The 14,619-nt window shown below is 37.5% G+C and overlaps 1 protein-coding gene and 1 pseudogene across 1 annotated transcript; one reads left to right on the top strand and one right to left on the bottom strand.

Annotated features, from left to right (window-relative positions):
- The first annotated feature begins 41 nt into the window (after nt 1–41).
- On the top strand, nt 42–2,178 carry LOC131785586 (transcription factor Jun). Its single transcript, XM_059102504.2, has one exon. It carries the CDS (start codon nt 253–255, stop codon nt 1,273–1,275), a length of 1,023 nt encoding a protein of 340 aa, XP_058958487.1. The 5' UTR covers nt 42–252; the 3' UTR covers nt 1,276–2,178.
- Nucleotides 2,179–5,315: 3,137 nt separating this feature from the next.
- LOC131785609 (tetratricopeptide repeat protein 28-like) lies at nt 5,316–7,566 on the bottom strand (annotated as a pseudogene).
- Between the last annotated feature and the right edge of the window lie 7,053 nt (nt 7,567–14,619).

Genomic DNA, 14,619 nt, shown 5'->3' on the forward strand with positions numbered 1-14,619 from the left:
GTGATCTCCATGAAAAATCAAGTAGAAATCTCTAGTTTGACACTTTCTGGCCATCGTTGAGAACCGAGTGTTTCTTGGCGCGAAAATTTCGTCAGCCAATAAGCGGCTTGCTAAATGACGTAATGTTTTGGTCGGTAGAGTGATTTCATTCCAAAAAAATGACAGGATGGGGACCATAGCGGCTTCAGTGGAACGAGTTACGTTTATTTCGGATTAACTAAGGCATAAAGACACGGCCAAAGAATTTCCAGAATGGGTGAACACGTTGTAGGAAGCTGTGAAAACATGGATGTGCTGTTTTACGAGCAGAGCGCATTACCAGTGAACAGTTTTTCGCGTTATGACAAGAACGCGCTGCGGTTGAATCTCGAAGGTCATCATCCGTCAGTCGTACAGGAATACAGAGGGAACGGAAAGTTAGGAATTTACGAGAATTCGCCTGAATTATCTTTGTTCAAAATGGTTTCTCCTGAGCTGGAAAAGTTTATTGCTAGCAATACGGGGCTAACACCTAAAGGAAACCCTGGAGGAATTAATTCACCAGAATTTACTTTATTTAATCTGATTTCACCAGAGTTTGAAAAAATTCTCGCCAGTGTTCAGAATCAGAAATCGCCAACGCATATTAAAGGTGCGCGAGAAGGGAACCACAGCGTTAAGCAACAGCACGAAGCTTATGTCCAAGGATTTGCCGAGGCTCTACAACAAATCCATGATCGACAGCAACAACCGGTCGAACATCTCAACAAGCAAAATACAATACCCGTTAGTTCAGGTACCAATAACACTTGGGCAGAACCTGAAAACACAGTTAACAACTTCCACACGCAAATAGCCGTTAATGAGACATCGTATGATATCAGAAATCCCCCTTACGCCGGGGTGACAACTTATGAACATCATGAACTAAACCCGACGGCTTTTACGGCCCCGGTTGTGGCAGAAACAGAAAATTTTGAATACGCTGAGGACTCTTTGAAACCGCAACCAGGGAATGTACTTCCTCTACCGCCCATAGATTTAGAACTTCAAGAAATTGTAAAACGCGAACGAAAGAAACAGAAAAATAGAGTGGCAGCGTCAAAATGTAGAAAAAAGAAACTTGAAAGAGAAGCACAGCTTGAAGTTCGAGTACAGCAATTGAAAGATAAAAATATTGAACTTAACGCCGTGGCGAACGCGTTACGCCAGCAAGTAAGTGAACTGAAGCAACGAGTTTTAGAACATGTAGCGTTCGGATGTCAGCTTCCTTCCATAGCGTCAGCTTCTTTCTAGAATTCACATTTCAAATAATTCTACTTGTCTTTAATTGATAATACAGTTTCCTTCCTTTTAGATTTCTTCTAAAAAGTTTGGTTCGCTCTTACAGAGCGGTTAAATATCGCGTTTGAAAATTCCAGGAATGTGTCCAATTTTGTGTTTGTTATCACCCGTTTAACATCCCGGCTGCAGGTGGCGAGAGTGTTTTCTGAAGAGAGAAAGTTAACAAACGATTAGCAATAATAAAAGTACTGTTTTTTTCCACTCCCATGCTAAGTTATATGCAAGATTCAGAACATTTGTGTGGGACAAAGGGCGTTAGATTAAATATGAACTGGTAGCGGTTGAAGACAGCTGTTCTTCGAAAGGTAATTTAGGTAATTTAGTTGAAGAAAGGCGAGTTGTGCCCTTGACTTCCTTGGAACAGGTAGTTGTCATGGTCTAAGGCGATGGGAGAGTAAAAAAACAGAAATTTCACGCATTTTGAGAGCAATTCCCTAAAACTCTCAAGTGTTTTTTCTTCTTCTTTACAAAAACAAAACTAGTTAAAAAGAATCGTTGAAATTTACTACAAATATTCACCAATGTTTATAAAACGCAAGGAAATGTACATAATTGAATTTGGCACGACCGCTAGCTCTGTTAATATAACTTTAGCATTCCTTGAAAAAAATAGCATAGTAATTTAATTCAAGAAATTAGACGACAATAGACCGCACTTTCTATCGGTGGACTTGGGTAATTAACCACGCAAGAAGCCGGGAGAACACGAGAAATGATTGTAAATCACCTTCGGAAGGCGAGTGATTTACAAGTTTTTCCGATGTTCTCTCAATATTGCGCTATTTAACCGATCAAAACCGCGGTCTAATGCCTTTAATAAAATAACTATGGATTTCCTGCTGCAATAAAATATGTTTTTTTAACCGATCAGGGGCACGTAGTATCTAAGTAGATGAAATCAGTCAAATGAAGCCTCTCTTAATGTATATGAAAGTTTCGTACCGAAGTTGATGTTAAACAAGGAAATTGTTAGCTCACCAACAATAATTCGCAATCGGTTTTTGTCGAAACGAACCAGCTATTTAATCTCCACTGCACAACAATAACACAGTAGTGTAAACCATTTATTTAGGGAAGCCTGCCGAGAACCAACCCGAAGCATATATTGCCCAAGGCATACATGCATGCATACATTCGCAACTGATATACCACATACAATCCTGGTATACAGTCAATTCCTTACACATTCAAAAATAGGTATACATCACTAAAATGTAAACTTCACTAAGTCGGGATTAATAGAGACGGGCAACCGTTTACAAGGACATTACTATGGTTATACAGGGGCTAGAAAAAAACCTGCCAAAAAAAATTACAGGAAATCTGGATAGGAACCATGGCCCAAACTCAGAGCAGTTAGCAGCCGTCCTACGAGGCTTCACAGTTAAACAACTGGTAAGTTTACAAACTAAAATAAATTTGTCATCAGCCAAAGGTGGAAGGTTGGTTCTGAGGCCTAGATGGACACAACATGCTATACTCCCCCTTATATACCACTGCATCATTACCCATGATGCTCGGGCCCAAGGCCCAGGCCTTGTTGTATCTCGTGCCGACAAAATATTTATTTCTGCCTTACTCGCAGACTCAGTCGTCAGAGATACCATTTTTATTAATAATCACTCGAAAACTCCTTTTAATTCTTCATTTTCGCCAATTAAGTTTGATACTCTACGTTTTTGTCAAATATTAGCAATCACCAACTAGCAGATTATTTGTGTTTATTCGAGCCTTTGAGTCTTGTCCACAATAAAGAAAAAATGATATTAAATCAATAATAATTAATAATGAATTATAAAATTAATATAAAGAAATGTCCATCTTCGTCTTACAGTCTTGTATCACCCGTGTGCGCCCATCTGTCCATTTCGATCATTTGCTGATTTGGCCGGTAGCTTCAGGATTATTCAGGTAACCTGTGGGAAATTGTAATTCAGACAGACGCTTAGGGACAAAAAGCGAAGACGCACCGCAAAGAACGATTTTCTTCTAAAATAAACTACACCGCTTCTGCCAAGACAGAGATTAAACGAATAGAGAGATTTACTTCAGCATTAGCCTGACGTTTGGCCAGGGGACGGCACCCGCTTGATTACAAATAGCGAGGAAGTGCTAAGAGCGATTTTCCTCTATGAGAAATTTTACCGCTTTTGCCGAGTCAGAAATGAACCAACTTTCGTTAGGTTTTCGGAATTAGTCGTTTAATCGGATCGCTAAACCCTCGTCAGGTCTCGCTATTAAATCAGTAAACTTGGTCATTTGTCATGACTATTTTTTACCCCGATCAGGACACAGCGACGAACTTCGTGAAATTGACTGGTATAACTACCAGGAATATTATACAGAGGGTAATAACATTTTTTTGAGATCAAATTACAACAGTTTGCTGCTAGTTTTCGTCGAGTTCAAGAACAAAAGTCTGTTGTGCAAATGATATCTCCTCCCCGGGCAGGCAGGCAGAAGAAAAATTGCACAATATCGGGGACAGAGGTAAACCTAGTAGTAGGGGAAGCTCGTGATTCTCATCCCCAGTTGTCAGCATCTCCGCTAAGAACGTCCGGGATCATGATGTAGCATTGGCGACAAAAAGAGAGAAAGGACGGTTTGCTATTTTCGACTCGAGCGTGATTATAAAATTGAGCATTTTTTAGTTATCTTTTTTCTTAAGTGAAGGTAAAGTAATGCGATACTTTGGTTCGTTTGAAAGTTATACTCTTTTTCTTTACAAATCGAAAACATCAGTAACACAAATTGTCCCATCTCAACCCAACCATCCAACAAAAATAACTCTTGCACGCGTTGCATGCCTATGGCTTAGTCTCGTCACGCACTCTCGCCAGCTGAGGAGAGAGGGCGTTGCGTGACGAGACTACACATTGACCGAGAAGGAGATTACTGTGTGTGTGTGTGTGAAACCAATACAGCTTAGGGACAATAAACCAATAAACCAATGTGTGCGTTTATTTCAGATAAATTGGAAGTTTTTTTTCTCCTCTTCCACCCTCTCTTAAGGCAAAGTAAGAGTATTTTTGTTTATAATTATTCACACAACATAGTCAAGAGACCCCGAAATACCTATGCGTGAGTTTATTTCAGATAAGCTGGAAGGTTTTTTCCTTCTTAGTAAAGTAACGCGGTATTTTAGTTCTTTTTAAGGTTAAGGCTCTTTTTCTTTAACAAAAATGAAAACATCAGTTACACAATGTCCCTCCTCAACTCACCCAGACAAAAAAAAATATATCTTGCATGCATTGCAAGCCTATGATTTTACTGTTTGTACCATCAATGTCTTACGCACCGTTTCTTCAGTTTTTCTTATTGACTTTTACTTCAATGTTTCGTCTAACAAATGTTTCTTGGACAAATGTCCAATCCACTGTTTCAATTTATATTTGCTTCCTACGTTAGAATCTTGCGCCCAGTTTTTTTCCTTAACCCTTTAACTCCCATCAGTGACCAAGACATAATTTCTCCTTACAATATCAACACAGAATCAAGCAGACAAGTGAGGAGAATAAGGAAGTAAACTCAATTAGGGGACTAAAAGTTGATCCAATACCAAATTCTCCAAATTGAAATCATAAGTATTTTATGACAGACAGTAGGGAGAATTACTAATGAGATCGTGGGAGTTAAAGGGTGAATTAATGATCACGTGTGCATGCAACGGGAGAATTGAAAACACGATCGTAATAATTTAAATCAAGGATAGATTTTGAGTTTTGACGACACTTTGCTCACATTCTCACATTTTTATACATAAAGTTAATTTCCTACGTTCAGTTTTCGCATCCTAATTTACTGTAGTTCCCTATTGTTGGTATACTTTATAGATCAAACGGTTTAATTGCAGATTTTATTGTCACTGGCTTTCGATTAAGCCCTACCTACAAAAGCTTGAAAAACTGCTAAAAGAACTGAAAATGTCTTCGCAAAGTAATACCAGTGTTCATTGAAAGATAATGTACAGGAAGAAGAATCTTTGTGTAGGATCAATGGTCACTCTGTTTCTTCTCCGCCTCGTTGTTGTCCTCCTCGAGTTCTTCTTTCCTACAACATACATTATACATTTGTCAATATTTTAACTTTAAAGTAAACGGAACAGATTTCCAATAAATGAACTATTTTTTTCTTCAATGCCACTGGCTATGATTATCCAAACTTGTCGAACATACTTAATTTAATGTTATTTTCACTATTTTTTTCAGATAAAATGATTTTTTTAGTTTCTCAAGTTACCTTCATCGTCATAGCGTCCAGCATCGTATCGACCTTATGTAATTATTTCTGAGTATTCGATACGAAAGAAACGCCAATTCAAGCCAATCTTAGAAAGCGTTCGGTAAAAATCTTCTGGCTCCGAGCACTAGATCTCTTTCTTGGCATTTTATGGATGAAAGACAAAGACAAAAACAAACAAACAAAAATTACTAAAGTTTGAGTAACTAAACAAGTTAAATGTGTTGATCGGTTTCTCCTACAAAATTGCTCACTATAATCAGACTTACCCTTTTTCCATAAAATCAAATGTCACGTTATCCCCTATCAGCACAAACGGAGCCCATTGGGAAAGTTTGGGGAAACCATTGCTTCTCAACCATTGAATGGCCTGGTGAAGAGATTCACTCGCACTTTCTCCACGAACAAGGTGTTTATAGAAATGTTTCATAAGGTTCGCCGTTGCTTCGTCTTCTACAGCCCACGATGCTACCAACACTGAACGTGCACCGGATGCTAAGAATGCTCGAGCGATTCCAATAACTCCTTCCTTTTTAATCAATCCACGCCCACTGTGACAACAGCTGAGTACTACCAGTTTAGCTCGCACTTGAACACCGTCAATGTCGGACATTGTCAGGAGGTAGTCTTCCTCTTGTGGAATACCGTTAGCAGTACATAGAGGAGAGAGGGCAATCTCTCCTCTTTCGGCATTTCCATGTGCGGCAAGATGTATGAGACTCGCTCAGGGTACTGCTTCAAGAACCGCCGGCTTTGTTGCGCGACTTCCTAACAAAGGCTGAACGCCCAGCAGTTGACCAACCATCTCTGCTTCCTTCCTTGCATAGAACAATGAAGTAATGTCAATGAGACGTCCATTGTAATGCACTTTGCCAACCGTGGGATCACCCACAACTAGTAAACCGGTTTGACTGTGATAGTCTGCTGGACATTCTTGAATGAGCCGGAGAGTCGTCAATGAAGGAACGATGCGTATTCTGTACTTCTCTGATAAATACTTTCCGGCTGGTCATCACGCAAGGCAGCAAATGGGACTCGGTACGAGAAACGGTCCGGTACAATGATGATTTCGGGCTCTGTAAGTAAATCGGCCACAGGTGCGATGATCCATTGGTAGCACAAATGATGACTTCTTCCGGTATCTTTGGTTTCGTCACCTCGCAATTTTGCTTGGCTCTCTTCATGAAGAGATGTCGTTTCGTTGTCATCCAGCGATCGGTCTTCGCAGTTCGCTGTGGGTAAAACACCAAAGCAGGCGGCGCTCTTTTTGAAAACTCCTTCCACTTCGCAAACTTGCTCAGCAATAAGAGTCTCTAGTTTCACTTCGTCTGTTACTCGAAAGCAAATGTCTCCATTTGCTTTCAATACCCAGAGAAGAACTTGCCGATCTATGTACGAAATGTACAAAAAAACAGAGTTACTTTCTCTTTTCGCGATGTTTTCAATTCCGGACCATGACTGTGGATCAGCTTAGATGTGGCTTTCCACGGAGTACTTGTCTGCCATGAATTCCGAGAGGACACTTGCTCGTCCCAGCTCCTCAACATAGAGAGCATCTCGAAACTTTCCATTACAGCAAAGCAAGTCAGTGAGTAACTTGTAAGGAAAAGTACCGCGTTTCTCTAACAAAGAGATTTGAAATCCACTGTTTCCTTTCAGATGAGTTCTGATTTGTTCATATTTTCTAATACATTGAAGAAGATATTTCATTGCCTCCACAGCCTCCGACTGCGATATCTTTAACGTTGTAAGCCTGAGAAGGCTCTGAAACTCAGTCATTTTGTCTCCAATTTGGCTGCTTATGAAGCAAGCTTTCTGTAAATAATCTGCTGCCTTGCCACATTCACCAAATGATTGGAATAGTTCTCCAAGGCTAAGGTAAAGTCGTGCTTCGAACTCTCTATTGCCACATTCTCTGTTGATTGTAAGCGCCTTCTCACAATGTTCTTTTGCCTTCTGACTGTCATTCACAGCCAATCGACCAATCGAGCAAGCGAGTACCATTCTCCACAACATATCTACAACTTGCTCTTGTGCATGCGCGCAATTCACTAGTTAAAAGGAAGCTTAGAAAAAGTAACACTAACAAATGTTCGAGTTTCTGAGCTGTTTTTAAAGAATTTGTGGTTGTCTTCCTTTTCACAAATGTCTGAGCGCAACATTCCTTTTTCATTCTTTTTTTTCAAACCTCAAGTGTATCATCTTGGTTCAAATTTCAGTAATCGTAGAGCAGATTTGGATAAAGCTATCAAAAAAAGTTTCACCAGTAGAACAGCGGTTAATTGATCAATTGCGTCGAGTTTGCATTCTTGTAAAAGGGTTTACACGTGACGCGTGAATGAGGCTAAAACTGATACGTGAAACGTGAATTTTAATGAAAGGCGAGCGTGATTCGTGAATTTATGAACCAAAGTGGGACGTGATTTGCCTCCTGATATATACGTGACCCATCAATTTCTTCTTTCATTTCGTGAAAACATCAAGATTTCCCAGAAACATAAGAACAGAGACTTAAAGGTTTCCCTTTTCTAAACGTGAAGTGGGAATTTTTCCATAACATTCGTGCGCAAAACACGATCAGGGTCTCCACTTTGCCGCTGGACAAATTTGACGGACATAAATCCAACAAAAAAATTATTTGCATTCTACCATTAAACAAAGTGTAAAACTATTCAATTATGCCCAGATGAAGATATTTGTTTCAGATTTGTATTGGTATTTCTAACCGTTTGCCCCCATAGAGATCAAGCCGGCATGTCAGTCTTAGAAACTCGCTTAATTAATTTGAGATTAAGAAATTAGCACATGTAAGTGTTGTCAATGATTAATCACCCATCAGTTATTTTAAAAATTAAAAAACACACTACTTAATTTTAATACAGCATAAATTTGGGCAAAGAGCAAAGATTCTATCCAGCGTTTTAACCTATTACATAATATTTTTTGTTTGTTTTTTCAGACGAAGAAAAATCTTCCTATTTCATTCAATTACATTCGTGTTACTTCAGTAGCTCATGTACCAACTTCTCCAAATTTTCATTGCATTAAATAATGTCAAACAATTCAAAACATGTTAACACATACTGCTTTTGAAATGAAAAGATCTTTGGATAGTTAGGAGACCAAAATGGCGAAACTTATTAAATTTTTTTCTGCAAATCAATGAAGAATGCAAAGAGTTAGTATTAGATTGAATAGGAACATTATCGGTTAAAAGTAATCATTGTAAACCTAATAAGGATGAAACTTGCATTAAACCTTGTCCACAGGATATCTTAATAAATATTTGAGCTCACATATCATTGATAAAAGTTTGGTGGTTTTAATTTCTCTTTGCCCAATTTTTTAAAACCTTCAGGTTACAGAAGTGACAAACATGTTGCTTCTCTTTTGAATATCAACACATTATTCAGTAAACAAGCGGCGAGAATGCTTATCAGCTGAGGGTTTCTGTTTACACAACATTAAATTCTCGCTACTGACTAACAAAGTAATGTGAGGGAGCTAGACGGAAGAATTGCTGATGAGATCATAAATTCAAAAGATTAAGATGATGCAGACCTTAAATATTTTGCAATCAAATCAAAACTTGATTCGACTTTGGAAGGTCTCCACAAATATTATCAGGTGGTTCGGAATGACAACTCTTTTATCTCTGAATTTGCTCAATTTTAGCCAGAAATGTATTTTTTTAAGGCGGGAAAAGAATAACTATTATTAAATTTAGTTTTTTAGCTGGTAACCTTTTCAAAAATAAACACGCTTTGTTTGGGGGATGAGACCGAAAGTGGCGAAAAACAAAGATAAATGCAAGCAGCACGTGTGAGAACAAAGTGCTAAGTTTGATCGGTCTAAGACAAGAGATTATAAACTGCAGTTGATAATCTCTTGGTGTGAGATATATCTATACTTGACTTTCTGTTTCGCCCACAGCATCGCTGAAAAATATTGTAGCCCTTAAAGAGAGAGAGAGAGAGAGAGAGAGAGAGAGAGAGGGAGAGAGAGAAGGACTGTAAACTAATATTTTCTTTATTTATGCAGCTTACCCTTAAACAAGGAAGTGTATCTTATTTCGTATTCTGATCGAATAACTGAGGAAGCCGAGAGTAAGAAACTAAAATAACACTTTCCCTGCAAAACAGAGATGAATGGCAATCTTACAAGTGGAAAAAAAGTAACAGCTTTACTGCTAAAACAAAAAATCGTTTTGAAGACCTAAAACAGAACTACGTCGCTTTCCAACTTCCACGTAATTTAAATAAAAACATGGCATCTTCGTGTTCTTTTTTTTTTTTCATAAATTTCAGATTTAAAAATCTGAATTTCCCGTTCATGCATCGTGTGTCTACTTTTACTCTTTCACTCCCAGACTCTGACACTTAAGAATTGTTTAATGTGCGATTTCTCCCTACAGTATCAATATATTCTTCAGTAAACAGTTTTGGATAATAAAGAAACTTATCAGTTGGACGGTGTCAAATTGACGCAACACTTCATTCTCTTAAAATAATTACTGCGATATTTGTAACATTTGCAAAGGAGACTTAGTAAGATGATGGAAGTTAAAGGCCTGAAGTTGAGTTCATCATTTCATTTTGCAGACTATAATCAGTTTAAGTCAAGTTTTTAGCAACAAATCTTTGCCAAATTCTAAGATTATTTCGAGGTTTAAGTCCTCTGGCTTTGAAACATTTCAGTTTTGCAAAGCGGGAAAGATTATTTCTAAACATATTTTTTTACTGCTAACCTTTTACACAAGAAGCTTGTCTTGTTTGATATTCTAGTCGTATAACTGATGAAACCAAAAGTAAGAAACTGAAATAAGAGTTTCTCTGCAAAACAAAGAAAAGCGGAAGTAGCCATTGTAAGAAAGACGTAAACACTTCTCTAAAATAGAAGTAAAATAGGTGAAAAAAAACTGATGAACAGAAGAGGGACAAACGGTTACCAAGGGTAAAGATTGAGTTTGATTTGCATAGAACCAAAAAAAGCCGTTTAGGAACCTGAAAATCAATCGCTCATCATCTTCTCCATAAATTAAACGCACAAGGCTAAATTATCAAATAGACTAGATTTCCCCGCCTTGAAGTAATTTGAAATTTAGCAATACTGTGCGATTCGAATATACTCTGCGTTACAATCGACACTGGAAAATGTTAAGCTACTTGGGACGACCGAGGAAACAACATTAGACGAGCCGAACAAAACGGAGATTTGATTTGATTTTCAATTTGGAATGTCCTTATTTTATCCATTTTTTACATTAGGAACACTAACATGACTAACAACAGTTACCGTCTTTCTAAATCTCAAAACTTGTTTTGCCGAAGATAACTGACCCCGCGCGTGAAACGCAATGTGTACATCGTGTTAACATTTGTAAACTACTCATGACGTTTTAGGGCACAGGTTGGGCATGCCTAATTGATTAAAATCACATAGGCGGTTTGATTGTTAGCCAACTGATGGATAAGTATGAACGAAACCAATTTAACTCAACGCATTAAAAGTACCGATATTAATGCGTTAAAGATTTTTTTCTCTAAGGGATACGAAGAAAATTTTGAAAAAAAAGGAATTTATTTAGAACGACGTCCTTTTATAATGATTTATGTTGTGTAAGAATATTAACCAATATAGTTATGGTCTATGTTAGAGCAGCTCTGATTATAGAGGCGCTGAAATATGGATTGGAAAATTGATGAGAAGTCGCATTAATATATCAGCACATTGACAATTAAATATCGTTCTTACCTCGACACTGAACGCTTTCTTGCTTTGTGTAGTGAAGCAGCCAAATTTTTTAATTGGAAACCGCAGCATGTGTCTATTTTAAGGTTATATGCACGTGATGAATCTCAGCCCACCCCTGAGGGGCCGAGATAGAGTGTGCATTGTAAGACAAGTCGGGGAGAGATTTGCGGGGAATCTGGAACTAATGATCAGTACCAGACCCCGAACAGACCTCCCGCTCGCTCGTGTTCCTGAATGTCTGATACGTTTGCGCGGGCGACAAAAAAGTGTTTGTGGAAACGTACATGTTTAAGGGAAATGTTTGCAGAAGAAAATTCCTCATACCCTCCCTAGCCTGCGTGAAGCCGTACACTCCCCCCGCCAAAGTGAGACGGAGGTGCTTCTGTTTCATCATAGGGGGAGGGTACAGCTACACGTAAGCTACTAACACGCATGCGCGACTTTTTGACGGATGAGCGCATAGGGGTGACGCTATATCGAAGGCGTTCGTCGAGGGTAAGAGTACGCGGTAATTTTGATCAGCGGGAAAATTATGAAACCCGCGAATATTCCGAAAGCCCGCGAAAGGATGACATCTAAAATTGAAGACAATTTTTAATTAGGACACTAGAATGCGTAATAAGGGCGGCAACTAATCATTCTTCTTTAAATAAATCGGAGATTGACTTCCTTGAGGAAAACCTTGAAAATTGTTCTGTTGAAAACCAGTACTTCTTGGGTTATTTCGAGGGGAAAAGAGACGAGCGCGAGGATATGCTCGAGAGGTTTCTTCTTATTAGTTCCACATGCTTTGTAAAGAAGGCCTTGCACTCAAAGAACTTAAATCACAAGAGGTTTTTGAAAAATGGTAGGCAGTTTCTTTTATTTTTGGCTGATTTTTTTGCCTTTATTAATTCGGCGTGGGCCTTGTAGAGACTTGATCTTTTGCCGCAATTTTGTAAAAACTTACGCAGTGCACCGGGTGAAAAGTGTTGAAATATTTACAATTATTTCATGTATAGGAAAGCCTTTGGAAAACACTCTAAGTGCGTAATCTAGTATACCTAAATACTTATGCATTTGCAACGTCTCCCGTCTTTGAACACAATGGTGGTAATGAACCGATGCAATTTTTTGGCAAACCGTTTACCATCGTAAGCCATGAAACTCGGCATTGCCTCCACAGACCAACAAAGGTGAGAATTCCTTTCGAAAACAGAATTTGAAATATAATGAAACGTACCAGTGGTGTTCGATTTTTGCATAATGCACAAAGGCATTTTATGACTGGGCTACCACAGGTATCCCAGTAAAAATGTGTCATAAACCAAGTTTAGAATACAACCAGCTATCACCAGCTAACCTTCCAAGAACTGTAGATGTTTGTGGAACTGAAGTAAATTTAGACAATTTGTTTGAAAGTGAAGGAATATTAACTGATTCACTTCAAAGCAAATCAATTCTTGAAAATTATATATAGATATAATTATAGTGAATGCACAGGGTTTTTTATTGCATCAGTTGTATCTTTAAACCCACAAAAAGATCATAATGTATGTATTCCCTCCTGCTTTATAATGAAAGAGACACGTCTCCCTATTCACTACACTAAAAACATAAATGGAACAGCCTCACTTGTTGATGCCATTGGAAAAATACAAGAGAAACACATGTATAACACTCCAGGGCTTTACAGAATACAGTTTGCTACATGTTTGTGTAAAGAAGTTGGCAGAAACAAAAGAAAGAAATTGATGATTAATCATAGACTAAAACAAGACTGTAAAGCAATGAAGCCACCGAAGAAAAAAATATTTTTGAAGGAAAAACAAATGAGGGATATGAAAAATAAACAGGAAATACAAAACAAAGCCGTCCCAAAAGTAATCTAAGTGATGAATTATGTACTTTGACTGCTCATCTTTCACGTTTAGTTTTTGTTACAGCTGTCAGTTTTTTATAAGATATGAATATGATTCACAAAAATAATTTGAACTTTGACAAACTGCTGATTACTTACAAATAAATTTTTATTATTGTTCTTGTTGGATGACAATTTCTACTATTATACCCTTGAAATATTGTAATTAGTAGATATAAAGTCCAATGAAAAAAAATATTAAAATTATTACAATCTTAGAGTTTGTCTTTTTCCTTTACTGCTTATGTACAGAATGTAAACACTTAGATAATTTTCATACGCAAGTGAAAATTTGCAATTACTGTAATTAGTAGACTGAATTTTTTTGTTCATCATCAACTGCTACAAACTAAATGGTAATTTTTTGTTCAAGGGCAAATGAAAATAGTGGTTTTGAGTGAAGTGATTTCAATAAACCTGGGTACTGCTGATCAATCACATAGAAGCTATCAGATGCTAAATGCTTTGTCACTTTTTTTTTTTTGCATGTTTTAGAGTGATTTTTGTTTGCCCATGAAATGAAAAAATGACAATTTAGTTTGTAATAGCTGATTAACAACAAAGAAAACAAAAGATTCACATTACACTACTAATTACTAGTTATCCTGTTCTTTGACAGAAAATGAAAATCACTTTAAACACCAACAGTTAAATAGTACTCACCAAGTTTAATGTAATCACTCTCACCAATAAACTAAAATGTATCAATTAAAGTACACTAACCATTTAACTCAAAATGGAAAAAACAAATTGGAGGTATTAGTACAAAATATGCTTACGATAAGTGTATTTCTCAGGTTTATGAGAGCCACTCTAACAACCTCATAAAATTAATAGTTCATCTGCAAATAAGCTTTGGTAGTGACTTTTTGTTTTCTTTTGGTGATAAGAAAAATAAGTAATTGGTTTTCTTCCATCAGTTAAGTGTCATCACCCTCGCACTTGGGGCTGTTTATAATTACAAGCTATCTCAGCCAGAAATCTTTTGTTAACCAAGGAAAAGAAAACATAAGACAACCTATTCAGCAAATGACTCACCCTGCTAAAACCCCTTAACCTACAAAACAAAATTTAATCAAGTCAAAACTCAAAAAAAAAGAAAGAAAATGGAAATAGTGTTTAGTGATTATTATTGAAATAATAGCCAAAAATATATGGCACTACCTCCCCCAACCCCACCCTTGAAAAGGGTCTTCACACTACATAACAAATGCTGTTTTCAGCTCTCTGTATACACCTGTGAGAAACCTGCATCTCTGGCATACCAAGACAGAAAACAGTTACAGGATAAACTGATTATTGCATTAATTTAACCCTTTAACTCCCAGAAGTGATTAACATAAAATTTCTCCCAACAATATCCATACATTCTTCAGCAAACAGGTAATGGGAATATTCAAACT

The sequence above is a fragment of the Pocillopora verrucosa genome, chromosome 5 (assembly GCF_036669915.1).
Source record: "Pocillopora verrucosa isolate sample1 chromosome 5, ASM3666991v2, whole genome shotgun sequence".
In the NCBI taxonomy this organism is placed as follows: domain Eukaryota; kingdom Metazoa; phylum Cnidaria; class Anthozoa; order Scleractinia; family Pocilloporidae; genus Pocillopora; species Pocillopora verrucosa.